Source organism: Myotis lucifugus, unplaced genomic scaffold (assembly GCF_000147115.1).
Source record: "Myotis lucifugus unplaced genomic scaffold, Myoluc2.0 scaffold_64, whole genome shotgun sequence".
Lineage (NCBI taxonomy): Eukaryota > Metazoa > Chordata > Mammalia > Chiroptera > Vespertilionidae > Myotis > Myotis lucifugus.
The window spans coordinates 2,043,382-2,069,671 of NW_005871112.1; the positions used below are offsets into that span (position 1 = coordinate 2,043,382).

The window sequence follows — 26,290 nt, forward strand, 5'->3', positions numbered from 1 at the left end:
GTCGACACTCAACCAGTGAGGCACGTCGGCCAGGCTCAGGAATCTGCATTTTAATAAGCTGCTGATGTAGGTGATCCGTCTCCAGATATTCAGAAATGCTGGTCTAGTGAGCAGAGATGTCCTTTGAGACAACAGCAACAGGTCTCTTTCTCTGTTGGCTTTGTAGTATGCCTCTAGGAAGGGGAAAGATAACCCTCAGCTATTTTCTTTCCCAACAAAATCAGGGGGCAGGGAGAGGAAGTATGCTTGGATGGAGAAGTTAGTTTTAAAGTCCCCAGGAGAGTGATGTGGTCCTAAACTGCTTCTCACATTTAGGAAACTTCTCAGCTGAACTCCTCTGTCTCAAGAAAAGGAGGAACCAAAGTTATTTAAGGAAAGGGAGATGTGAAATGATTTGCACTTAGATCAATTTTATAAGCAGTGATCACACACCATTTACTTTGCTTCCCACAATTTGTTAATAAATAGAAAAAGCAAAAAAACTTCTCATGAATAAATGACCCCATCTATACTTTGAATTTATATTTTCTGTCAATGTGGCTATCCAGTGTTACTGTAACAACGAGAATCTTGAAAAGGGGACCGAAGTCACAAGAAGTGTCAGTTTAGTAAGGAGACATTCCTCCCAAGAGCTTGGCATTTTTATCTTTTATGTATTTATTTTAATTGATTTTTTTAGACAGAGGAAGGAAGGAGCGGGGGTGGGAGGGAGAGAGAGGGAAACACCAATGTGAGAGCCAAACATTGATCAGCTGCCTCCTGCATGGCCCAGGGATCCAGCGGGCAATCCAGGCATGAGCCCTGACCAGGAATGGAACTTGCAAACTTTCCATGCTTGGGTGACGGCCAACCCACTGAGCCACACTGGCCAGGGCAAGCTTAGCATTTCTGCTTTTGTTTTTGCTCTGACTGCAGTAAATTCACCGTAATATGAAAACACAGTTTTTTCCTTGTGTTGTGGCCTAGAATTCCTGGAGGGGGAACTAAGGAAGCAATGGAGGAAGTGTGGATTCAGAGGATGGGGCAGGAGAGAGGGGGTGCTGGAGAGCGCTTTCCCTGGAAGAAGAGATGAAAGAGAACCCACAGCTCTGAGGCGCATAAAACATCTGTGGCGAGATGCTCAGTAATTAATCATCTCCATGAGATTCCAACAGTCCCCGGTCCCGTCCGCAGAGCAGTTTTGCTGACACAGAAGGAAAAGGCACTCCCAGAAACACAGCTAGTAAAACAATATTGCAGCCACATAAACAGCTGGCTCCAACAGAAAGCAGTGGGCCCTTATTTTTAAAATTATGCAAGGAATCATGCATGCGGAGAAAGAAATTAAAACCCTCATTTCCATGCCTTGGCATTTGAGTCCCGGAGATATACCAAGAATATCTGCTGTCTCACATTGATGTTGGTAGATGTTGAATTACAAATACAATTCTGATGTGAAAGTCCCTTGAGAAAGTTACTGTTGACAAAATAACAGTTGGAGCTGGAGGTGGACTTCCTTTTCCCAGGCTTTTCTCGATAGTCTCATAGGAGGGGGTGAGCTGTTCTGACTTAATTGTCATGACTCTCAGAATGCTGGTGTGTGCAAACTGGGAAGGATCTTAGAGACTTTCTCCTTTACCTTTATCCATCTGCTTCATTCTTCCCTCTCTGCCATCTTAATTAAGAGAGAAAAGTTGAAAGGACTCACCTAAGGTTCTAGTGCATTTTCTGTGTTTTCATTGGAAAAATGGCAGCACTTAGGATAGAATCCCTCTTGCTAGCTAAATTAAAATCCGCTTGGATGAAAAGGAGAGTCAATGTTGGCTTTTCAATTATAACAAGAGTACCACTCTGATCACCTCACACCTGTGAGAAGGGCTATCGCCAAGAAGAAAAAGAGAAGTGTTGGCGAGGATGTGGAGAAAAGAGAACCCTTGTGCATGGTTGGTGGGAATGCAAATTGGTTCAGTCCCTATGGAAAGCAGTATGGAAGTTCTTTAAAAAATTAAAAATAGAACTACCATATGATTCAGCAATCCCACTTCTGGGTATATAGCCAAAGGAAATGAAACAGGATAATGAAGAGAAAGGAAATGAAAACAGGATATTGAAGATATCTGTACTTCCATGTTCATTGAAGATTTATTCACAGTAACCAAGATATAGAAACAACATAAGTGTCTGCCAATTGATGAATAGATAGAGATATATGTGTAAACACACACACACACACACACACACACACACACACACACACACACCACAATGGAATATTTTCAGCCATGAGAAAGAAGAAAATCTTGTCATAATCCTGTCATTTGGGACAACAAGGATTATGCTAAGTGAACTAAGACAGAGAAAGACAAATATTGTATGTTATCATTTATATGTGGGATCTACAAAAGGTAAAATAGAAGCAGAGAGTAGAATGGTGGTTGTCATGGGCTGGGGGTGGGGAAATTGAAGAGATCTTGGTCACAGAATGCAGACTTGTAGTAAGAAAACAAAACAAAACAAACACCCCCCCCCACCAAAAAAAAATAAAAACACCAAGTATACCACTCTGGTGCCCAATGCTGATAACTGGGGAGGCTGTGCATGTGTGGGGACATGGTATATGGGAAATCTCTGTACTTTCTGCTTAGTTTTGCAATAAACCTAGAACTTCTGTGAAAAATAAATCTATTAAGAGAAAAGAATAAACTACCTTCTTTTTGGCAGTGAATTCAACAAGTTTGATTTTACATTATTTTTCTCTGTGATTGTAATTTTGTGGCCTTTCATTATTCTAGAATATACAACTCAATGTCCAAAAATTCCTGATTGTAGTGGGATAAAATAGAATTAAAAACAAGTTTACTACAACCAGTATGACATTATTTTTAAAAATGCATTACTGGATGGGTATTACTTGAATCAAAATTGAAATGCGAAGAAATATCTTAGCCCTAAGCCAGTGTGAGTTTTGCATCAGTTACTTCATCACACAGGATTCTGGCATCCCCGTTGGTAAAGTGGGCGTATTGCACTAGTTGAAATTTAACATCCCTCCAACTCTAAGGATCCTTGAATGTAGAGCAAATGTTTTGATTTGTTGCTTCCTGACAGTGATGGTAAATCTGCACTTTGCTTGATGCTGTCTCAGTTTTCATACGACACTCTTGAGGAGGATGGTCCAAGTTCATGGTGAGGAGGAGGGCCTTGGCCAGCACTTTTAAGGACCAGGCCCCTGGCTTCATTTGCCTCTTATTCGCCTTACCTGAACAAACTGTCTTGTTTTTAGAACCAGCCCAAAGCCCAAAATGTCTGGTGTTTGTGGATAAATCACAGTCTGGCTTGCATCAGAATGACTCACAAGGGCTGAAAAATTGCTGATTGCAATTCAAGATAATGCAATGATTTGGTCACAGAAGACAAAACTATGTAATAAGGTTTAACCAAAAGTTAGTAATCTTGAATGGACTTTATACAATTCCCACAGGCATTTTAAATAACATGCTGAAAGCCTCTTATTTTAAATCAATAGAGCCATAGCTTTTACTTCAAATTACCAGTTCAGCAAAAAATAAATTACTTGATAATACTATTACCATATAGGAATAACTTATAAAATCAAGACCTTAAATTCCATGACCAACAGGCTTTGTGAAGATACCAGCAATATAATGAAAAGAAAATGCAGGAGGTCAGTTGATTCAATGACCCCACCACCCTCCATCCCAGCTTTTCACCAGATCCCCTTTTCACCTCCCTTTGCCAGAGCAAAGCTCTCTCAGGCTTCATCATGGAATCTGTGAGCTGCTCTGAGCACCAGGAATAGCCCTAAGTGTCAGAAAGGAAAATTCCTTCTTTCCTTCCTCCCTCTCTTCTTCCTTCCTCTCTCCCTTCCTTCCTTCCTTCCTTCCTTCCTTCCTTCCTTCCTTCCTTCCTTCCTTCCTTCTTTCCTTCCTTCCTCCCTTCTTTCCTTCCTTCCTTCCTTCCTTCCTTCCTTCCTTCCTTCCTTCCTTCCTTCTTTACTTCCTTCCTTCCTTCCTTCCTTCCTTCCTTCCTTCCTTCCTTCCTTCCTACCTTCCCTCCTTTCTTCCACCCCAAGAAGAAGATTCATTTGATGTCAACTCCAGGAAGGAATTTATCTATTGAGATGGACTTCCCATGCTCAAACAAGGCTCCAAATTTTATACAAAATAAGAGCCTAGCAGCCATTTGCTGGCAGGGGTTCCTCATGGACTCTGTACACCAGGGAGAACCTTGGACTGAACTTTGGGCTTCCCACACTATGGCCCTCTCGTATAGGCCATCTAAGTCAACCACTGCAGGGAAGCCCTGATTTTGACCTGGCCCATGCAATCAGAACTATACAAAGTGTATCCCCATTTCCATCTATACCAACCAACCAGAACTGCATGATTTGAACCAATCAGAACTGTACAATTTGGAAGCACACAAAAGGGACTAAGATGGTAACTGTGGGTGGGAAAACCCTATCTAATAAAAGAGTAATATGCAAATTAACCGCCACTCCAAAAGTTGGAGCCCATAGCCACAAGATGGCAGCGCCTAATCCTCTCAGTCCCGCTGGAGTCCCCCAGTCAGGGGGCAGGGGCAGCGGCCACTGAGAGCAGGCAGCGTGAGCAGCCTGGTGGAATGCTGCCCAGAGGTCCTCCTGACCCTTTATAAAAAAACAAAAACAAAAAAACAAATTCACTTCCCATGGAGTGATCCCCCCACCACACACACCTGCAGCCTCAGGGTCTCAGCCTTGGAAGTGCCCGTGCCCCCACATAGCGATCCCCTCCCAGCAGCAGCTTCGGGGTCTCAGCCTCGGAACCTTGCGCGTCCCCATGGAGTGATCCCCTCCCCCCCATACACACACCTGCAGCCTCAGGGTCTTAGCCTCAGAAGTGTCCGCACCCCCAGTGAGTGATTCTGCCCCACTGGCAACCTCAGGGAGTCAGCCTCAAAACTTCCCTTTCCCCCAGCCGAGTGATTGGAGTGGGGAGGGGAGGAGGGGGTATCTGGGTGACGTTGCCCAGCAAACCTCTCCCATTGGACAGAAACTTGTGACTGGGTTAGGGAGGTAAATGGGTTTTGTTTAAAATCTTTACAAACCGCAAAGGAAATGTCTGTGGTAGGGTTTCACATCGGAAGTAACTTACAACTAATTTCTGAAGGCAAACTGTGACATTGCAGTTACATTACTGGAGAGTACCCCGTGGTCCAGAGATCGGGCTCCACAGCCGCGGTGGCAGGCGCTCCCTGCCCTGGTTCCTCAGCACCTCGAGCTGGACTTGAGCCCACCCAGGAAGGCTTTTTCCCCTAGAGTTTTCACCAAGGCAGGCAGGTTTTGTAGACATGAATAAGAAGTGCCTATGCACAAGTCCTGAAGATGCCAGGGCCGGCAGAAACGACAAACAAATGAGGAAAAGAGCAAAACCAGAAACACCACCGATCCCAACATAGATAATCTTTTTCTTCAGATCATGGTGCGTTTCCCTCTTCTTCGCCTTCTGGAAGCGAGACAGATCCAAGTACTGACAATTCCACCAATGATAAAGTTAAGAGAAAGAGAGGACAGAAAAGGAATAAAAGGAGAAAAGAAAGAAAGGACAAAGGATGAAACATCAAGGAAAAGAAAGAGAAGGAAGAAAGGAGGAAACAACCACATGATATCACCTTTACAAGGTCTCATGAAATTCCTGTTTAAGGAGTTTATTTTATGACACTTTTAGTTTGTATTTACATTTTTACTGGTTTGTCAGGGCCATGGCAGGTACAGTGTCCAATATGTTAAAGAAAAAACCATATCTAATAAAGAGGGAATATGCAGGGCAGGGCAGTTGGGGGCGATCAGGCTGAAGGGGAGGGCAGTTAGGGGTGATCGGGCCAGCAGGGGAGCAGTTAGGCATTGATCAGGCTGGCAGGGGAGTGGTTAGGCAGAAGTGATTAGGGGCAATCAGGCAGGCAGGCAGGCGAGCAGTTGGGAGCCAGCAGTCCCAGATTGGAGAGGGAGCAGGTTGGGCTGAGGGACACCCCCCCCCCCAAGTGCATGAATTTCGTGCACTGGGCCTCTAGTTGTCTATAAAAGGCGACCTCTCTTTTGTCTTCACCAAGCACACTTTTGGTTTCTGCAGGAGGCTATTTGCAAATTGTTATCTGAATAAAATCTCTCTCTCTCTTTTTTTTTCTCCAGTTCCTTTTGGATTCATTTAGAGCTCCTTCCCTTCCTTTTTCTTTTCTTTTTTTTTCAGAGGATCTTATGAAACTACAATAGGTCCTCAAAAAAATGTTGATTTATTTAACATCATTTCATATAACACTGATGAGAGGCCATAGGAGCATAATTCTTGTTTATATCAGTCTATGGTAAAATTGTCTTCATTGTGTGTCATTTCTCTTACACTTGCAGAACCTACCAACAACAACATTACTTGAGGGCTTACTGTATGGAGGGCAACAAAAAGGGATGAAATAGCAGTAAACCGCTGAAGTATTTGTTCGCCTCTTGTTTGACCTTTGATGGCAGCAGAAACATCACAGACAGCAAGAGGATATTTGCATTAGGCCCCTGGGAAACAAAGCCAGCATGGGAGTCTCTTCCAGGGAAACATCCAATAGCTGTTTCCAGTTGTTTCAGCCTTTACAAGCGAGGCACAGTATGTAAAAACCCTCCATCTATTCTAGAGCACGCCACCAATGTGCACCATTCTTCTCATTTGCTGAATCAGGTTAGCCAGGGGTGGGCAAACTTTTTGACTCGAGGGCCACAATGGGTTCTTAAACTGGACCAGAGGGCCGGAACAAAAGCATGGATGGAGTGTTTGTGTGAACTAATATAAATTCAAAGTAAACATCATTACATAAAAGGGTACGGTCTTTTTTTTTTTTTAGTTTTATTCATTTCAAACAGGCCGGATCCGGCCCGCGGGCCGTAGTTTGCCCACGGCTGGTAGACTGTTCAGCAGATCCTGCTTTTATCTGGAACTATGTTATATTTTGTAAGATAGGCAAGTGGGACAACTTGGTGGACATAAATCTGGGATAGAAAAAAGAAATCTGGGTTCGTATTCTGGCTCCTAAGTCACTGGGCAAATCTGAATAACTGTGTGCCCCTATTTCCCCTTTACTAGTAATTTTGAAAAGGATACGAGGACAAGCGGGGGAATGTAAAAATAGCTGCAAGATCCTTCTTATACTGCTTGTCAGTCCCCATCGTCACATCTACTCTCCAAGCACTGATCATTTTACAGTTAAATTACTGTCGGTGCCTCGTCCCTGTATTCACCTTCAAGTGAGTTAAAAAAAAAAGGCTATTTCAGATGCTGTTCGTCTCTGCATCTGATTCAGCCACCTAATTTGTTTTTTCATGTCATCTGCCAGTATGTCTGCCTCTCCTGGCTTGAATGTTTTTTTAAAAAGGCTCTTTCAGTGGCAGTCCTCGGTGGTGACCGGAGGCCTTGAGATGTGCATTCCTCTCAGAAATTAGTCATTTGGAGACGTGGTGAGTCCCTCGCCTCTCCATACCCCATCATTCCTCTAGGCTATTTTCATCCACCATTTACCTGCATGCTTCCCGAACACTTTTATAGAACTCAAATCTCTTATCAGCTTCCCCAGTGTTCACCCAGGGACTTTTCATTGTGTTCTTGCTATGTGGCTATATCTTAGCCTTAACTTTCTTTTACAACAATGTGAAAGCCAGCGTTAGTCCCCACTTCCAGTCCTTAAGGCACGAAGAAAAGCTTTCACAGGTAGCCTTCGCTCTCTTTAAATGCTGAGGCAGGAAGCCAAAGCAGCCGCTTTCTGTAAAGAGCCAGGGCTGGGGCCATGGAGTTTACCTATAGGCTTTGTGTTAAAGCCAGAATCCCAATGAATAGATGGAATCTTTGAAATCGTTCTAGTTTATGATTAATAATAATAATAGCAGTCATGCTTAATCTAGTGTTACCACCACTATGATCAATAATATTAAAAATAACTAAGCTTGATGCAGACAATGGCTAAGTTAGGAGCTTTGCAACATTAGCTGCTATCATCATCACAGTACTATAATGCAGGTGCTATATATTACTTTCCGTTCGACAGATCAGAAAGTGTGAACAAGGTTAAGTTAAGCTCATGATCACACAGTCAGAATTTTGAACTCTGCTGTGTGCCTCTGAAGCCCTGGCTTTAGCACCTGCGCTGTATGGCACGTGGAAATAAAAAGGAGCTGTGCCCCTGGGTGGTGGTGGTGGTGGTGGTGGGGGTGCGCATCCCTCACTTGGGTTGGGAGACATAGGAGGGATAAGGTAAGCGACTGACACCACTGACACCAATAAACCATGTGGGGTTGGCTTCTTTCTCAGCCCTCTGGTCCTTGTTTGCACCTTCCCGATGCAGGGTTATGAGGCTGCATACTCCTTACTTTCTCTGCCTGTGCCTGCCCTCTGTCTGAGGCAGTGAATGAATGAATGAATGAAACATTGGTATGCCATGCAAGCCTATTCAGCAGACATACATTATTGACTTTCCATGCCTTAGCACTAGCCCATCAAGTAAGTCCAGGTTGGGGCCTGGGCATATTCTGAGTGTTCTGTTGAAGAAAGGTCAACTGCAGAGCTTAAAGCACTCAGGCTCTCAATCCACAGCAGAACAGCCGTGGGACCAGCTCCGCTGCTTGTCTGCACCTCACCCCTGGGTGTCCATAAACTTGGCAAATGTATCCCCTTCCAAAAATTGTGTTGGTCTTTTAAGAAAAATGTTAATAAACATTATTTTTATTTTCAATTCTATTATTATTGTTATGATTTTTAATGACATACTGTGAAATGTGTGTTTTAATTGGGTTAAAAATATAGTAATCACCATAGTTTGAAGCATAATATTCCACAGCACAATTGATTAAATAGTTCTGAGCAGCTGTATGAGGCCCACTCCCCATGGAAAGCATTCTGCAGTGATTCTCCTAAGACGTTCTAGGGAGCTCTCCAGCTCTGTTCACTACTCTTTTTTGCCCTGTCGCCTGGGTCAGTGAGTAAAAGAAGGATTTTTCCAGGTGCCAACAAGGAGACAAGGTGAAAGGGTGTACCTGACTTTGCCTTTCTGAAAGTTAGCAGTTCTGGTACGTGTGATATCTTTAGTTTTGAGAGGCGTTGGCATTGCTGACATGGGGCTGCTGGCCTTGCAGCCTGGAAGTTTAGGGATGGACCCAGAACAGGACCAACCTTTGAAGATGAGCTTAGGGCATGCAACTATATGGCTCAAAAAATAGAATTTCTTAGAATATTTATTAGAAACAGAGAGTTTTCATAAAAACCTGTTCTAATTTTCTGATCCAAAATGGTATGTTGCTTTACCAAGTCAAAAGATTTTAACACATAGCTGGTGAAAAAATGCACCTGTGTGTATTTTTCCATATATTTTTAGGTAAGCATAGAAAACTGCATCCTCTGACTGAGCCCCCTAGCTAAAATCAACTAATACTGCTACAGAAAATATAGGCAACACATCCTATATAATTAAAGCTTAATATGCTAAGTGTCCAGTCGTCCAGTCGGCTGTTCAACTAATCAAAGTGTAATATGCTAATGATATGCTAAGGCCACTCAACCTCTTGCTGTGATGTGCATTGACCACCAGGGAGCAGAAGTCGACCGGTCAACCAGTCATTATGATGTGCATTAACCACCAGGGGGCAAACGCTCTGACCGTTAGGTTACCTTGCTGCTGGGGTCTAGCCGATTGGGACTGAGCGAGACGTGCCAGACATGCCCTGGAGCCCTCCCACAATCCCTCCCCGGCTGGCCAACCTCTTGTGTCCCTCCCTGGCCCTGATTGTGCACTGGTGGGGTCCTTCGGCCTGGCCTGTGCCCTCTTGCAATCTGGGGCCCCTCGAGGGATGTTGGAGAGCCGGTTTCAGCCTGATCCCGCAGGCCAGGCTGAAGGACCCCACTGGTGCATGAATTTGTGCACTGGGCCTCTAGTTTAAAAAGAATCAATGAGTTGGCAAGAAAATAAGAAATCCTCTAAGGCCTAAACTAAGTGAAAATAGTAACCCAGGAAAGAAAATAAGAATACTAGGCTTTTGATAGAAGGACATTTCCCAAATCCAGATATCCTGAAGTTTTGGTTTTAATTTATTTGCAGGGTGGGGGCAAAGGACAGAAGATTAAAGTGTAGGGCTTCTCTAAGGCTACCAGCCGATGTCACAGAAAGCTGGGATCCCAAGGGGTTAAATCCTTAGTATAAGAGTGAAGTATACTTTTCACCACAGGCCACAAAGACTTTCTAGTGTATAAGTTCCAAGAAATATAAGCTTACAAAACCCCCTCACAAATAAACAAAACAAAATATTTTATATATATACAAATCACCATGTGCAAGAGCCAGCAGAAATATCAGATGAGACCAGCAGATATTTCAGATATTGCAAGTATCAGTTACAAAGTTTAAAATATCTATGTTCAAAGATAGAAAAGGTAGGATTTATTATTTTTTTGTATTATTATTTATTTATTTATTTTTAAGTTTTGTTTTATTGCTTAAAGTATTACAAAGAGTATTACATATGTCTCCTCCCCCCCTTGACATTCCCCCAGCCTCCCCTACCCCCCAGTGTCTTATGTCCATTGGTTATGTTTATATGCATGCATACAAGTCCTTCAGTTGATCTCTTGAAAAGGTAGGATTTAGATATGTGAGTTAAGGAATAAGATACTATTAAATACAGGATGAAGCATATTTGAGAAAGGACTAAATACATATTACAAATGAAAAATATAATTGTTGAAATTAAAATCTCAGTTGCTGGATTTAATGGCAAAATAAATACTACTGAGAGATAGTTAATAAACCAAGAAATGAAGCTAGATAAATTATTCAGAATGTAGCAAGAGACAAAGGAGGGTTAACAGACATATAGGATACAGTGAGAAAGTCTGACTAATCAGTTCTGGATTAAGATAGAGAAAGAGAGTGAACTAGGTTGAAGCAATACTTGAAGAGATAATGGCTTGGGATTTTCCAGAATTATGAAATATTTATTAGAATATTTATTAGAGACCAATCATGAGATTCAGAAAGCCCAACAAATCCTAAGCAAAAGAAATAAATAAGTAAATCAACAGGTAAGTACTTTATAGTAACATTATAGAACAGCAAAGAAGATCTTAAAAGCAGCTTGAAAGAAAATACAGATTTCTTACAAAGGGAGGACTGAGAGTAAACTTCTCAACAGCAGCCTTGGAAACCAGGAGACAGTGAACTATAAGCAACAATGTACTCAGAGGAAATAACTGCCTATTTAGAATTACGCACAGAGCACAAGTGTCTTCCAAGAATGAGACCAGCAAACAAAGACATTTTCAAATAAAACCCCCAGTAAAGTAAATCCTGTGGTAAGTGTTCCAGACCAAGAGAAGTGGATGCTGATGGACGGTTTGATGCAGAAAAGACAAATAGTAACCAAAGAAAGTAACTAAAATGTGGTTAGTTCTGTATTAAAAGTTTCAGTATGAAATAATAAAAATACTAATAATCTAAAATTTAGTAAGATTAAGAAATTACAAGATAGAATTACATTTTCCAATAACAATAGCATATAATTTAGAGGATGAATCATCAAATTTAAGGTGTTCTAAGGTCTTAGTGTTTTTAAAGCTAAAGATATTGATTGACTAATTAAACACAGGCTTTGTTAAGTTAGGGCACATGCTAAAATTTCAAGACTAATCATTAAATTAATAAAAATAAAGTATTTAAAGTCCAAACATTAAAAGATAAAATGTAGAATGAGAAAAAAATTCTCAATCCATTAGAAAGAAGAAAAAAAATAAGACTGAAAAATGAGACAAATAGAAATAAAAAAATGAGATTGAAGAAATAAATACAACTATATCAGTATTTCTAGTACATTTAAATAAACTAAATGCTCTAGTTAAAAATAAAATGATCATTAGTCCAGATTTGAATATAAACCTAACTATGTGATGTTTACAAGAGGCACATCTAAAACATAAGGGTTCAGAAAGGTTCAAGTGAAGACATAAAAAAGAGATATTAAAAAATATTAACCAAAATAATCTGATGTAACCATGTTAATATCAGAAAGAACTATATTTTAAGGCAAATAATTACTACTAGAGAAAAGGGTCACTACATAAAGATGAAGGGTCAATTTTCAAGGAAGGTAACATTGTAACTATAAATATAGACTTAAAAATATACAAGAAAAATCTCACTATATAAAACCCTAATATGCAAATAGACCAAAAGGTGAAACAACCGAACAACTGGTAGCTATGATGTGTGCGGACCACCAGGGGGCGCATGCAGAACCTGGTGGGCATTGGCTACAGTGGGATGGTGGAGCAGGTGAGTGGGGGTGCCAGATCAAGGTGGGGCACCAGTTGCTGTCATCGGGTGCTTACTGAAAATTCTTTTCTTCCACACTCCACGGTCCTGCTGGGTGCTCACATGCACTGCCGGCACTGGCCCCACTTGCACCCACAGTCTGTGCCAAAGCCACTGCTCGCACCCACTGCTGGTGCCTGGCACTGGTCCCGATCGCTCAGCACCATTAGCAGGTGCAAACAGAGGCTGCTGGCCCGATCATCCCTGAGGGCTTCTCCACCTCCCCCTGCTCCTGAGGGGTGAACAGGGCAGCAGTTGCTGCTCACACCCACTGCTGGCACTGGCCCCAATCGCTCAGCCGGTGTGAGTGGGGCCGGCACCGTCAGTGGGTGGGAGTGACGGTGGCGGGAGCGGGGCTGCTGGCAGATAGGAGACCAGGGGCCACGGTGGGAGGGGCTTAGGTGGGGGTGCGGAGGATGGGCTGAGACCCACCACTGTGCCCACCACAGCCTCGTGGCCCATAGTTCCTTTCAAGGTGCACGAATTCATGCACTGGGCCACTAGTAGAACTATAAAAAGAAACAGGTGGATCTTCCTGCATAGTGAAATATCTCTTAGTAATTGATTGAATATGCCATTACCCCTCATCCCCCTCAAATCAGTGAAAAGATATATGATTAGAAGACTGTTCTGAACAGGGGGTCACCTTACCCTCTCTACCAGGAAGCAGACAGCAGTGGCATGTCCCTGTGGGAGGATGAAGTCGAGGCAGGATGTGATGTGAAGGATGAGAAAGAACTGGGAATAGGTGGCCGCATTTTGTTAACAACTGGGCATCTTTTCATTTTAAAAAGTAGTGAATGCATCACAGACATTAATATGAAAGTATCCTGCTTCAGCTACAATTTGATAAATAACTGTAACAGTCTCTGGGTTTTTCACTTATTATTGGTCACAACCAGTGTATCTTAATTAAAAAATAAACACACAAACACACACACACACACACACAGGCATGCACACATAAGCTACTGCCTTGCCACACAATAATCAAAGTTATCCAAAGTCAGCTTCTTCAAAACATATTCCTAGAGATTATTTTTACTTCTCACCCTCCAAAGGCATGGAAAAGAAAAAGATTTAAAATGAAAATACTGTAAAGACCTTTTTATTTTATTTATTTATTTCAAGAAAGCTTGACAAAAGGGAGAACAAACATTTTCACTTGTGCCCTCACCATTAAAGTCCGAACGAGATATTTCTGGTTCCTTGAAGACTCCTTTTTGAAGAAGATTTGATTTTCCTGAGTAACAGGAAACATTCTCACAAGGACGGGTCTCACATGAAACACAGCCTCCGGGTTTTTGGATGTTGCGTGTGGAGATGGGTTCAGGCAGTTTGGTGCCTGTGGGTCTCCTCCCCAGACCTGGCCTAGCTGCTGTGTGTGTACCTTCCTCCAGCACTCAAGGTGCTGTGAAGAGCAAGCAAAGGGAACACTCAGCTTTTCAAGTGCAGAGCCGAGTGCTCTTTACTGAAATGAATGCAGGCTGCTTTGGGGAATTTTCCGAGGTCAGAATCCCTTAGAATAAAACTTACAAAGTCATTGTTTTACTGCCTCACCACACATAAATAATTTATGAATTTATATTGTAATTTTTCTTCCAGCTGGATCAGAGCTCTACGATTTTGCGAAGTCCAGGCCGAAGCCAAATGGCACACACATTGCTGAGACTTTCGTCGCAATCAATAAGTTTGCTGCTGCTGTCAGCTGTGTGGTTTTCCTGATTAACCTGTGAAAGGCGTTCCCCTTCATGAAGGATGTTCAGAAATAAACAGATATTGTAAAAGGAGACCAGGGAAAGTTCCAGAATTCGAATTCTTGGTCATCTTAAGTGATGAGAGAAAGAGAGGGAGAACAATTTGATTTGCTTACACTAGGCTGATCCAGAAAGGAGAAGAGCAGAAAGACTGCTTTGCCTAAACAAGCATGACATCAAGTCAGACAAGAACAGCACTCAACGATATGCAATATCGAAGCCTCGTTTAAAATATTTATTGTCTGGACCTGAAAAACATTTATTTATTTATTTATTTATTTATTTATTTTATTTATTTTTTAAATATATTTTATTGATTTTTTACAGAGAGGAAGGGAGAGAGATAGAGAGTTAGAAACATCGATGAGAGAGAAACATCAATCAGCTGCCTCCTGCACATCTCCTACTGGGGATGTGCCCGCAACCCAGGTACATGCCCTTGACCGGAACCGAACCTGGGACCTTTCAGTCCGCAGGCCGATGCTCTATCCACTGAGCCAAACCGGTTTCGGCCTGAAAGACATTTAAATGCCGGTAATAAAAAAGCCTCTTCTCATTCTGTTTTTCTATTGCCATATTTTCCCCCTCCTACACATTGGCAATGACGTCTATATCCTCCTTTGAGATACTGTCTTAAGATTTGGGGTGGGATCCCTTTGCTACGGTTGAGTTATGATAGAATGAAAAGTTCATGTAGGTGAAATCAATGCTAAAAATCAACCTGACTTGGGAAGAGATGCTGGCTTTCTAGGGCAATGTAGACAGTCCCTTTGCAACAAGGACATATTTCTCCTAGAATTCTTAAAAAATGTAAATACAATCTTTACCAGAACGTGGTTTGGTTTAAGTTATAGCTAGTTTTGTCCGTCATCCCTAAAGTGTTGTGAGCTCTTTGATTATGTCCCAATCACCTCCATTCGGTTCTTTTTAGTGCACAATAAATATTTGTGGAATGAATAATGAATGTTTTTTCTTCTTACTCAAATAAGTTGGAGAGGGAAATGAAATAGATTTTTATTAATTTAAAAGTCTTGCCTGGGTCATTTGTGTTTGACAATATTACTACTCACTAATATGTCCATTTTCATTCTCTGTGTGAGACACAGAGGGACACACATCACGGCCTTTGTGACAGTAGGCTCTGTCCTGTGACGCTGCTTTGGCAAGTGAGATGTGAACAGTGTGCTGTGCCCCCTACAGGTGAAGACATCAATAGCCACCTTTGCCACCTTCTCTATGTCCCTGCCACTCTAACAGATGAAGCTCCAGTTCATGGCTGCTCTGGCACCTGGGTATTGGAATGAGGGTGATGATCATGTGCAGCTGGCCCACAGCCAACCCAAAATGGGCACTTGGCATGAACAAGAAATAAACTTGTGTTGCTGGGAGCTATTGGGTTTTCTTTTTTGTGGTTGTGGTTTGCAGGTACTGCATTGCCTAGCTTGGCCTGTCCAGATCAGTACAGTACTGGAAAAGCTTCCAAAGAGATCACACAAACCCACGTTCAAAAAACTCATTAGTTAGCCAGCAATATAGGGGTATTGTTGCAGCTTCTGTTTCATTCATTTACAGTCAACCTGACTTATTTCAAAAAGCAGCTTGGCTGGTCTTTTAGTAAGGAAATCCCCATGAAGTCAGAGTCTTTGACGATAATGACCAAAAATGAGCTTAAGTAATACCATTATTGTGTGCTGCAGATATCTTTCTACCCTTCACATATATACAGGAAGTCCATTTTCGCTCCAACAGGTTTCTTCTCATCTGGTTTTCTCTACAATGTTTATGCCTGAGGTTTACTGCTAGCAGTAAAGAGTGTCCAAGTATGTTATGGGAATAGCCAAATTCCCAGTGCTTTAAAATGTATTCCACAGGCCCCAGAGCCAGCTAAAAGCTGATTGATTATACAGCAAATACATCAAACCAGTATTTATGAAATATCCCATTTCTTCAGCTCTATCTCTCATAAGCGTGAACACCGCATTTGGGAGTTGTGGTGTACATGTCTCAGACAGCTATAAGAAAAAATTACTGCAGATTTTCCATGACAAGCAAAAATGTTCCTTAAGCTGTTCAATAATTTAATAAAAGATCTGTGTCAAGTGATACCTCTCATGAACACGTATTTTAAAAGGTATGGTCTGAGCAGTGTAGTAAGGCTTGTCTATTCGGGCTTTCATAGTCAACTTACCCAAACACCTATTACATAGCTGAATGGAGGACAAATACTATGAATGGGAGTGCAGATGGACCGTTTCATCTGACCAGTTAAAAACTGACAACAAAGTTTCTGTTTCATTTGTTCAATATATGGGCAAAAGTTCTGGCATAAGATGGGAGAATGAGCTTTTGGTATGGCCTATGTCAAAGATGACACAGATGTTTAATGCTTTCAGTAGCCTATTGGGTCAATGATGATTCATTGGTTAATATACCTTCTGCATATTCTTTATTGGTGTAGTCTATCTTAGATTATAAAATCAAACTCCTCTTTCCTGTATGCTAATGTTTTATGAGGCTCTATACTAGATACTATTCCTTGGAGGAGACGTAGTTTGTCTAACTGGTTTGATAAGCAATATTTTTTGCAAACAACAATTCTTGTCATTTATTTGTTTTTATTCATCATTATTATTTAAGCATCATCTGAAGATATTTTTCCATTGATTTTTAGAGAGTGGAAGAGAGAGTAAAAGGCAGAGAGAAAAATCGATGTGAAACACATCAATTGGTTGCCTCCTGCATGAGCCCCGACAAGGGCCCAGGCTAGAGAGGAGCCTGCAACTGAGGTATGTGCCCTTGACTGGAATTAAACCTGGGACCCTTCAGTCCACAGGCTGATGCTCTATCCACTGAGCCAAACCAGTGAAGGCAATTCTTGTCTTTTTGATGATGCTAGCATTGACAACATGCTATGATGTAGACTGCACATGGTAGTTAGTTTTACTAAGTGCTATGTAACAGAAAAGAACAAAAATACATTTGTTGATTGATTGACATACCTATAGAATGCATCAATTTGGATTTAGTGGAAGTCTAGGAATTCTGAAAGAAATTTTCAAGTCTGAAGGGGAAAATAAACATATCAACATACCATAAAATAGATATAAAATCTATATAGCCATATTTGGGGTCTTAAAGTATAACATTCCATTTTTATGATAGCCAGAGGTCAGCAAAGCTCTTGCTTAAATGTTTCGGAGGACAAAGGAGAGTTTAACACAGAGTTGCAAATGGTTTTGGTGGTAAAATTACCCCCAGAATGATTTCAGACTCCCTATACCTAATATAAGGTGTGCAAACATTTTTCCCATTTAAAATGCCTGGCATGACTTTACTGTTGGAATCCAGATGATTCTCTGAATGTGTCTTAAGGCAGTGGTGTGGAATGAGCTTTCACATCTCCCGGGGAATTCTGCAGCCAGCACAGCGCTTCCTCTTCTTTATCCCCGTGGTATATAACCCAGTGCAATTAAACACGGCCTTGCCTGAGCTGAAAGAGAGTCTATGCTCCTCCTAATCTTCCACATGCATGAAATAACAGCTTCCCAAGGATGTAAAATTAGTCCACTGTCCTTTGGGTGTGGGCTGAAAATTCATTCCACATAAGGAGCAAGCATTCCACTCAGGCTTCCAACAGTGCATGCCACTGAATTAGATCTCTGCATCCTTCAAGCCCATGGAGTAAGCAGAATGTCCTGGAGATAAGCCATCATTTTATGTGTGTCTTATGATCGTCCTCACTTGGGCCTCATTGACCACAAGGGTCCTAAATGGAAAGGAGCTTGTGTCAGGCAACTCTCTGGCCTCCCACATGCTGCTAATGTTGCCTAGAGAAGGGCAGAAACCAGGAACCGAGACTAAATAAGTTGGGTGGTTTGATTTTAATGTTTTGTATTTTCTTCCTGCTTTGAAAGCTCACTGTATTTTGCTGCTGTTATGACCAAGGGTTCATTGAAAATGAAACTGGGGTGTCTCAGTGGGGTTTAGCAGCAAAGAGATAAAGCGAGTTCAGGCAAGACTGGGCAGTTCACAGTCTGAAGTGGATTGAGCAGTAGCCATTTGTTTGCTGGGGTGAATGGAGCATAATTTATTCAGCTGCAGCAGAGGCTGAAAGCCAATCTGGCCTTGACCCATTTATCTTGAGAAAACTAATTAAAGTGGAGAATCTGGTGTACTGTTGTTATTGAGGTTTTACTTTTTTTCTCTTCGGGGCCAAGCAAAGACTGATGAGTGTGTGTGTGTGTGTGTATGTTTGTGTGTATGTGTGTGTCAAAGTGGAAGGTGGGAAATATCAGTTTCACTTAAAGATAGTGGCTGAGGCTCTAGATAATAAAGCAGTTTCTTAAACACAGCCTGACATCCTTTTGAAATGCAAACTAGTGGCTTTAGCCGGATGCAGAATCCTTTGAGGTGACAATGAAATGCCATGGCAATTTAAAAGGAACAACAGTTTCCTGAATCCTTACAACCAAGACTTCCTAAATCACACCAAAATGGCCCCGAAGAGGCATGGAGGAACATTTTTACGACCAGCACTTTACTCTGAAACTTGTATTAATCATCAGGCAGGAAATGATGCCAGAATGTGAGTTGCTTTGTCCATTTGGTTCCAAAACAATAAAATAAAGTGCATATCTTGCTATTTTGTAAGTACTTAAATCTATTTGTAATACTATTCACAGCATATTTTCACCAATAACATACCAATAAATCTCAGAAGTTGTACTGTATTTTTGGGCGAATCATAGCCAATAATAGACACCCGATTATTTATTTATTTATTTATTTTGTGGTCGGGGGAGGCTAAAGAATATATATGAGGAAAGCAGGGAAGTCCAGCAGATAGGGTGTGGTGGGGTATAATATTATGCTTTACATTTATTCTCATATGTTCAAGGAAGTCAATCTTCTTGGGGAAAGCTCCAAGGATCATCATAACCATCAGATAGGGAGGTTGAACTGGCTCAACTGCTGTAAAATCTGAAGTTATCCAGAGAATGTGTTGGGAAGGGCAGGCACAGGCTATCTGAACTGGAGCTTCTCTAGGTATATCAATTGGACCAAACTCATAGGACCCTGACTTGTCCCACTCATAATGTTGTCTCCTCCCATTTCTGTTTTAGCACCAGGTAACCTTAAGTTATCCGTTTTCCCTGTTCTTTCCTCAAGGTCTTTCCTTATAGAGTATTCCTGTTCCAGATTTACCTCTTAACTTTCTCACCTCATCCAAATGCCCTGGGCTCAGAGACCTGAAGTGATGAATGGTGATACCACTCAGGAAACAATTTCCCTTTAAGTGAATTTTAAAGGAGGAATTTTAGACATAGTGTTACCATGGCCTGAATTTTAGGCCAGGCTGACATCCAGCACCAGGACATCATAGGTGGACTGCATGAACAAATGTGTGTCCATCAGGTGAGAATCACTTTCCTCTTGAGTTCATGATGCTATGTAGGGTTCACATCTTTGTTGTAGGGTAGTACCCACATGGAAGGGTGTGAAAAATCAGATTAGGGAACATATCTATCTGATTATTATGGTTAACTAGAAGCCCGATGCATGAAATTCATGCAAGAGTAGGCCTTCCTTCTCCCATCTGCTGGCACCGGCTTCCCTCCAGCCGCCTGCAGGCACCCAGGACCCGGGTTTCGCTCCAGCCCTGGCTTTGTTCGGAATGATGTCTGGTCTAATTAGCATATTACCCTTTTATTATTAGAGATATGTAAAGTTAGGTAAGAGAACCTCGGCATTCTTGTCCTCAGCCCCAATACAAATGCTTTGCAGTAAAAGATATCCAATGCTTCCTCCCTAAATCCTCTAAAAGATATCAGTAAATTCAAATAAAGAAAAAATAGAGTAAACAACCCAGACCAAAAACGATTCTAAACCCCTAAACTCTCTATCTCCTAGTTAATGAAAAAATTAGCTCCTTATGCATGAAGCTGAGATTGATTTGCTTTATTATTAGTAATTATTCACTCAGCACAAAAAAGAAGAAACCAATATACATGTAGTGGGAAGAGCTAGTTTTTCAGGTAGACTACACATAGTCTGAACATTCGGATAGAATTAAATCACCCATCAAATGAACCAGTCTTACACAAAGTTTAGACTGAAAACCTTGCCCTTGGGAAAGAATTCCAAATGGTCATTTACCGTAAATACCAAGAGAGGAGGCTACTAAACCCATTGGTCATGCGCAGTGTTCAATTGGCTCGCTAGACAATTTGGAAAAGGGAGGTGGAGGTGGAATTTCTCAGGAACTCTCCAGAATGAGTGTACAAAGACAAATGGGAATGAGAGGAAGAAGAAGACCAAGCTTACACTATGTTGCATTGTCCTCCACACAATCCTCTGGGAAGCAAGAGGAAAACAAATTTAAAGAAAAAAGAAAGAGAGATTATTCTATACATAATAGCACAGCACAGGTACAATGCTTAGCTTTGTAGGCTGGCATTCTACCCACCAACCCCCACCCCGAACTCCCTCAGATTGAGCAGCAGAATATTTTAGAAATCTGCACACACAGGACGACATGGAATACTTACTGGAGATTCATTTGTCTAAATCATCACCAACTTGATGAACTAACTCCCAAGTCTGTGTGTTTGTGTGTGTGTGTGTGTGTGTGTGTGTGTGTTTAGTCCACTTTTATAAAGTATATTCCTCCAAGATATACAATTAAAAGTACGTTTTTGCTATAATGAATCAGCTGGAGCAACAGACACTCCCTGCACAAGTGTGTCCAGGAACCATGTAGCATGTTGTGCTCTCACTTTCTGAGCTGTACAGCTAATTGCCTTTTACAGGAGTAATCTGAAATACGTCTGTATGCTCGGATTCTAAAAATTGAGATAGCTTGTGTTGATTTATTTTTATACTCTCTGCCTCCACTGAAATGCTTTAAAAGTCATAGTTTTACAATCAAATTATTTTAGAGAATTCATGGAGGATAGAGTTAAGACAAAAGGAAGAGATCCAATCTCTTCCTTCATGCAGATAATCACCTCTGGTCTATTTAACTAACCTCATCACAACCCGCTGCCGTAGAAGCACTGTCAGGTTGAGTGTTAGTGACAGGAGACACGTGATGGTGGGGCGGACTGTTAACCAAATTAGTTGATGACATTAATATCTCCAACAAATCAGGGCTGCTGGCAGGAAGGACTGTGATATTCTCTGATGAGTCAGCTTTTCATTAGCAGCTGAATTTATACAAATATATTCATTCATTATTGAATAATAAAAATAACTTTTGGATAGTATGTCTGAAAGCTACTGACTACCTAAACTACTTCTTATGCACATATAATTTTAGAGAAATGGAACATTTACTCCACTAAACAGAAACAAATGGCAATGTTTCTTAGAGACATAAAAGAATTTACAAGGTTCCTTATAAATGCAATAGAGGTTAAATGATGGAATTGGTGTATTTTTAAGAGAGAGTTTGTTTTGTTTTCAATTATTTCACATAAATTTTAGCAGCAGTTTATCCTGCTTGGGGTTAGTAGCTTTATTTCTAAAACCCCATAATTGTCAGTTCACATAAAAAATAGTTTTACAATAACTGACATAAAAACAGCTATCAACAGAACCCAAAGTTAATAGCCCAGGTACCAATTTTAAATGGGAGTAAGAGCAATTCTCTGAGAGCTCTCTAGTTATTTTCCTTGGGTGAAAGGGGTGGGGTGGAGTATTCTTTCGATGCTGCCCTCAGAAGCAGTGTCTCTGCTGAAAAACTCAGAGAGACTAAAGGAAGTCTTTTCCAGTTATTCTCCTTTTCTGAGACACATGCTTCTTATAAATATTCAAGAAACATCCTTTCAGGGGAAAATTACGACAGGAGTAGGTAACATGAGACTTGTTTATAAACAAGGCTGTGCTGGATAGGCCCGTCAGGAGAGTTCACCAATGCGTGTGTCTCCAGGAGGATTTTGTCTGACTGTTGCACAGCGCGGGCTGGTTACTCCTTCACCTTTCACTATTCAGAGTTCTGTTTTACCCGCAACGGGAAGAGCCTTGGGGGAGCCAAAGGCTGCAAAGGGAGAGTCTGATGTGAGCTTCATTCTCACTTGTGTTTCTCAAGAATAACCTTGCATAGCTCCTTTTGATTGGAAAAAGTCCCTTGCTCGTAGGGGCTGGGAAGGTAACTCCAGTAGGCTTATGGCTGACTGTGAATGACAAATTGCTAATTCTTACAATTTAGGCAGGAATCAGAATTTAATTCACTAGAAAATTAATAAAACCTGCATTCTTCCTTTATAGGGCCCGAAGCCACGCCTATAAGGAAGTACTACATGCGGTCATAGAACATTTTAGGATGAAATTGGCTTATTGATTTAAATTCATATGCATTGAACTACTCCTTATGCACTGTGTCTGGTCCTTGTTTGTGATTGACCATTACTAATTCTCCTTAGAAAAATGTTGCTTAAAAATATTTTTGGAGGCACATAAAATAGAAGAGCTTAAATCAGGTTGCTACTTGCAAGTACTCTTCAAGATTTTTATATTCGGGGCATTTTGAAGATCCTCAATAAAGTTCCTGTATAAAAGCTTCAAATTTCAATTTTCCTATCTACCAGATTTTAAACATCATGTGAAATTTTCAAAATGTTGATGCTTTATTTAGGTTGTGCTAAATTGCATAAATATTGTTGTTTTTTAGAAAAATTAATTTTCTTGCTCTACTTTCCTAGAAGCTCTACTTCCCTTGCTTCTATTTCAAAGGTGGAAAATAATTAGTAGTCATAGATATCATTACATTGTTCAAATTCACTGTAATTTCAACTAAGTGTATAATGTACCCAAATTGTTTTTAAATGTTATTTTATTGTGGTAAGAACACTTAACATGAGATTTACTCTCTTAACAGATTTTGAAGTGCATTACACAGTATTGTCATCTACAGGCACAACTTATCGATCTTCATTGTGTCCCAGTTCTTATACAAGTGTTTATGAAAAATCTGAAAAGCCTGAATTGGTCTAATAACTAAGCTGGAGCCAATTAAAATGGAAATAAAAAGGGAGAGAGAAAGAGAGAGAGAGAACCCATACTCACCAATTTTGCTTCTCATTAAAAGGATCTAGACATACACAGGAATTTGTAAAGTAAAATCCCAAACAATGAAATGTTATGAAACCATCATTTCTTGAAAACTATTGGCTAGTTGTTTAGAAAAATCTAATTGGTTGCTTAAAAGAAAAAAAAAGAAGACTAATTTTAAACTTTTCCTGAAACTGTGAATAGAGAATTAACATAATCAAGGTAAAGTAGAAGTTTGAAGCAATTACCCAGATGATTCCTTTTTCAAAACCTACACGAAAGAGGGAGGCTTATTGCTAATAAACTGTAATAAATTTATAACATAATTTAGCAGTTAACAATTCCATTTACCCCTTCTCATTGGCACTTTGTGGATAGGCCTTTATATTGTAAGTACATTTGATTTTTATAGAGAGAATTGCTGATATGTACTTATTTTGAGGCCAAACTCAACCAATTTAATCTTATGAGTTCTACACTGCAGAAGAATATTAACTAAAATGATAAATTAATTTATTACAGTGACTAATAAAAATACTTTTTGTAATTGGAAATTGAGATCTGAGTTTATATGCCATAATCATATGTGGTTCAAGTGTTTTATGATCTTAAGGCTCTCATCTGCTAATTTTATATCAAGATAATTGGCAAAGCAACATTAACAGCACTTATGATTACAGGTATATAAATTGTTTATAGTACTATAAATACTATAAGTTTCACTGAAAATAATCAGGCAGTATTTCTCTTAAATTATGAGATTTTCATTTCTTGTCATAAGATTTGATGTTTAAAACATTAAAGTTGTGTTTACTACGTTTATGGTTGTACAGTATTCTCAAAGTAAATTGCTTTGTTGCTAGAGACCATTTGACACACATTTAAATGAATCAAAGAGTGACTGTGTCTAAGAATTCCAACTTTTAAAAGATACACACACACACATACACACAAATGGTATTTCTTTCACCTTGATTTGGGGTCTCTTGGCAAGGTCTTCCATACAGAAAACTTTCCATATAAGGAGAATTCATCATAAAGTCCCACTACCATTATTGAATAAATAACTGAAGCAAATGAATGAAAAATGTGCTATTGTATAATTATATTGCTGGGAGACAGAGTAACTTAGTCTTCAAATTAATATTTCAGAAGAAATATGAAGTTGAAAATCTGGCCTTTGCAGGAGTGGATTAATGGTGATAAGACTTCTTAAATAATCTAATTCTTGACCTAAAAGGAAGATCTCATTACTTTTCAATATTCTAATTAAGACTATGAGCAGATATCAGAATGAGATGACCTTCACAACCAACTTTTCCTCATCACATCTTGTGAAGAATAACCCGTAACAGACAGCGGCCACAAGGCCATCTATCTGCGAGAACTCACCAGCCGGTCCAAGCTTGTGCCTGCTGCGGTTGTCGGTCTTTCCTCAGGATTGTAAGGCCTGAACCGTGTATTAAAATTTTCAGGAGCTGAGCGGGCAGACCTGAGGGCTGGAGCAGGCTTGGGTTGGCCACATCCCTGAAAGACCTGGAAGAAACATGGAAAAGTTAACTCGGTTGCACAATTCATTTCTTCCTAAGATCATGATGTGGAAGCAAGCAATGCAATGGCTTTCATGTTTTTCATGGAACTTTTACTTTCAATAAACTCTGATTTTGAAATTTAAACAAATCCAACCACTATATTACACAAAATTACCCAGACAGATACAAAGTGACTGATGCTCAGATTCTTCAACATAATAAATCAACCCTCATTATTTACAAATTCCATATTTGTGAATTGGCCTACTCACTAAAATTAATTTGTAAGCCTCAAATCCATACCCATGCACTTTTGCAGACATAAGCAGAGTGACAACATTTAGAGTTGCCCTACATGCATGTTCTCAGCTGAGTTCGAACACAGAGGTGCTCTGCCTTCGACGTGGTTATCAGATCGACTGTTGCTTTACCACAGTGCTGTGTTCAAGTAACTCTTATTCTACTGAATAATGGCCCCAAAGTGCAAAAGCAGTGATTTGGATATGGCAATTCAGATGTGCTAAAGGAAGCAATAAAGTGCTTCCTTTAAGTGAAAAGGTATGTATGCATAGGAAAAAAACATAGTATACATTGGGTTTGGTACTTATCTGAGGTTTCAGGCCTTCAATGGGGGTGTTGCAACATATCCCCCATGGATAAGGGGGAACTACTGTGTTAAAAATAGGAAATGTAATAGTTACTTCATACAATGCTTACAGGATTAAAGGAATTGTGTCCCAGGCATTTTTATATACTTGAATTTGGCATTTGATAAACATCCATTTGGAATTCATATTATTGTGACAACTGTATTTCATGTATAGCCTATAAGATAAAATGACTTCAGTGATTCGCCCTTGAATAATGAGAACCTCTACCAGATGAATTCTTTGGAAACACCCTCTTGAGCAATGGTGTGGAAATAGGACTAGCAAAGTTGGTGAAATCCATATAATGATAGTTTCCTCTAATTTTGTTGCTGACAGCTGTTCATGTCACAATTGGGGTTGCTGTGGGAAATCAAACATATAATTGTAATGACCTAAGGGACAGTACTGGCAGATCTTCTCTACAGTGATTTCACTCAGGGTGGTGTGGGGATACCTACTTTGCTGTTTTTAGAAACTTCCCACTCTCTGCTGGTTGAGAGATAATGCCTTTACCAGAATTTCAGGAAATACAGTAACATTTTCAGGAAGTTTTGATGAAGTCTAATTTTATGTTTCTCCCATTTCTACATAGGAGATGATTCTATTCCTAGATATGTATATTTTTTCCCCAGTAAACTTTTTGGGACTATTGACTTCAGCTCATTCTTAAGTTATATGTGTAAGTTTAGAACATATTCCTTCTGGTTTTGTAATTTGATTCCATGCTGTTTAACTTTAAAGTAAGCATTTTTTCATCAGGCATATTATGGGATTTCACTGAAGTACACAGAGAGCTCTTGAGTGCTATTCCCAGTGACAAATTCCACCTTGGGACACAATTCATTTGGTTTTACCACTACAGGTCATTTCTCTTGTGCCGTATTCAAAAGTTCTCCTTTAGCTCTGCATTCTGTAGAGCCGAACGCTTTGT

The 26,290-nt window shown here is 40.4% G+C and overlaps 1 protein-coding gene across 1 annotated transcript in view; it reads right to left on the reverse strand.

Annotated features, from left to right (window-relative positions):
- GPC6 (glypican 6) overlaps positions 1-26,290 on the reverse strand; it is a 1,085,256-nt gene that overhangs the window by 75,706 nt on the left and 983,260 nt on the right. The window contains exon 6 of the mRNA XM_006089840.3: positions 24,570-24,713. Coding sequence (XP_006089902.1) covers positions 24,570-24,713 — 144 coding nt within the window. The remainder of the gene's footprint in view (positions 1-24,569; positions 24,714-26,290) is intronic.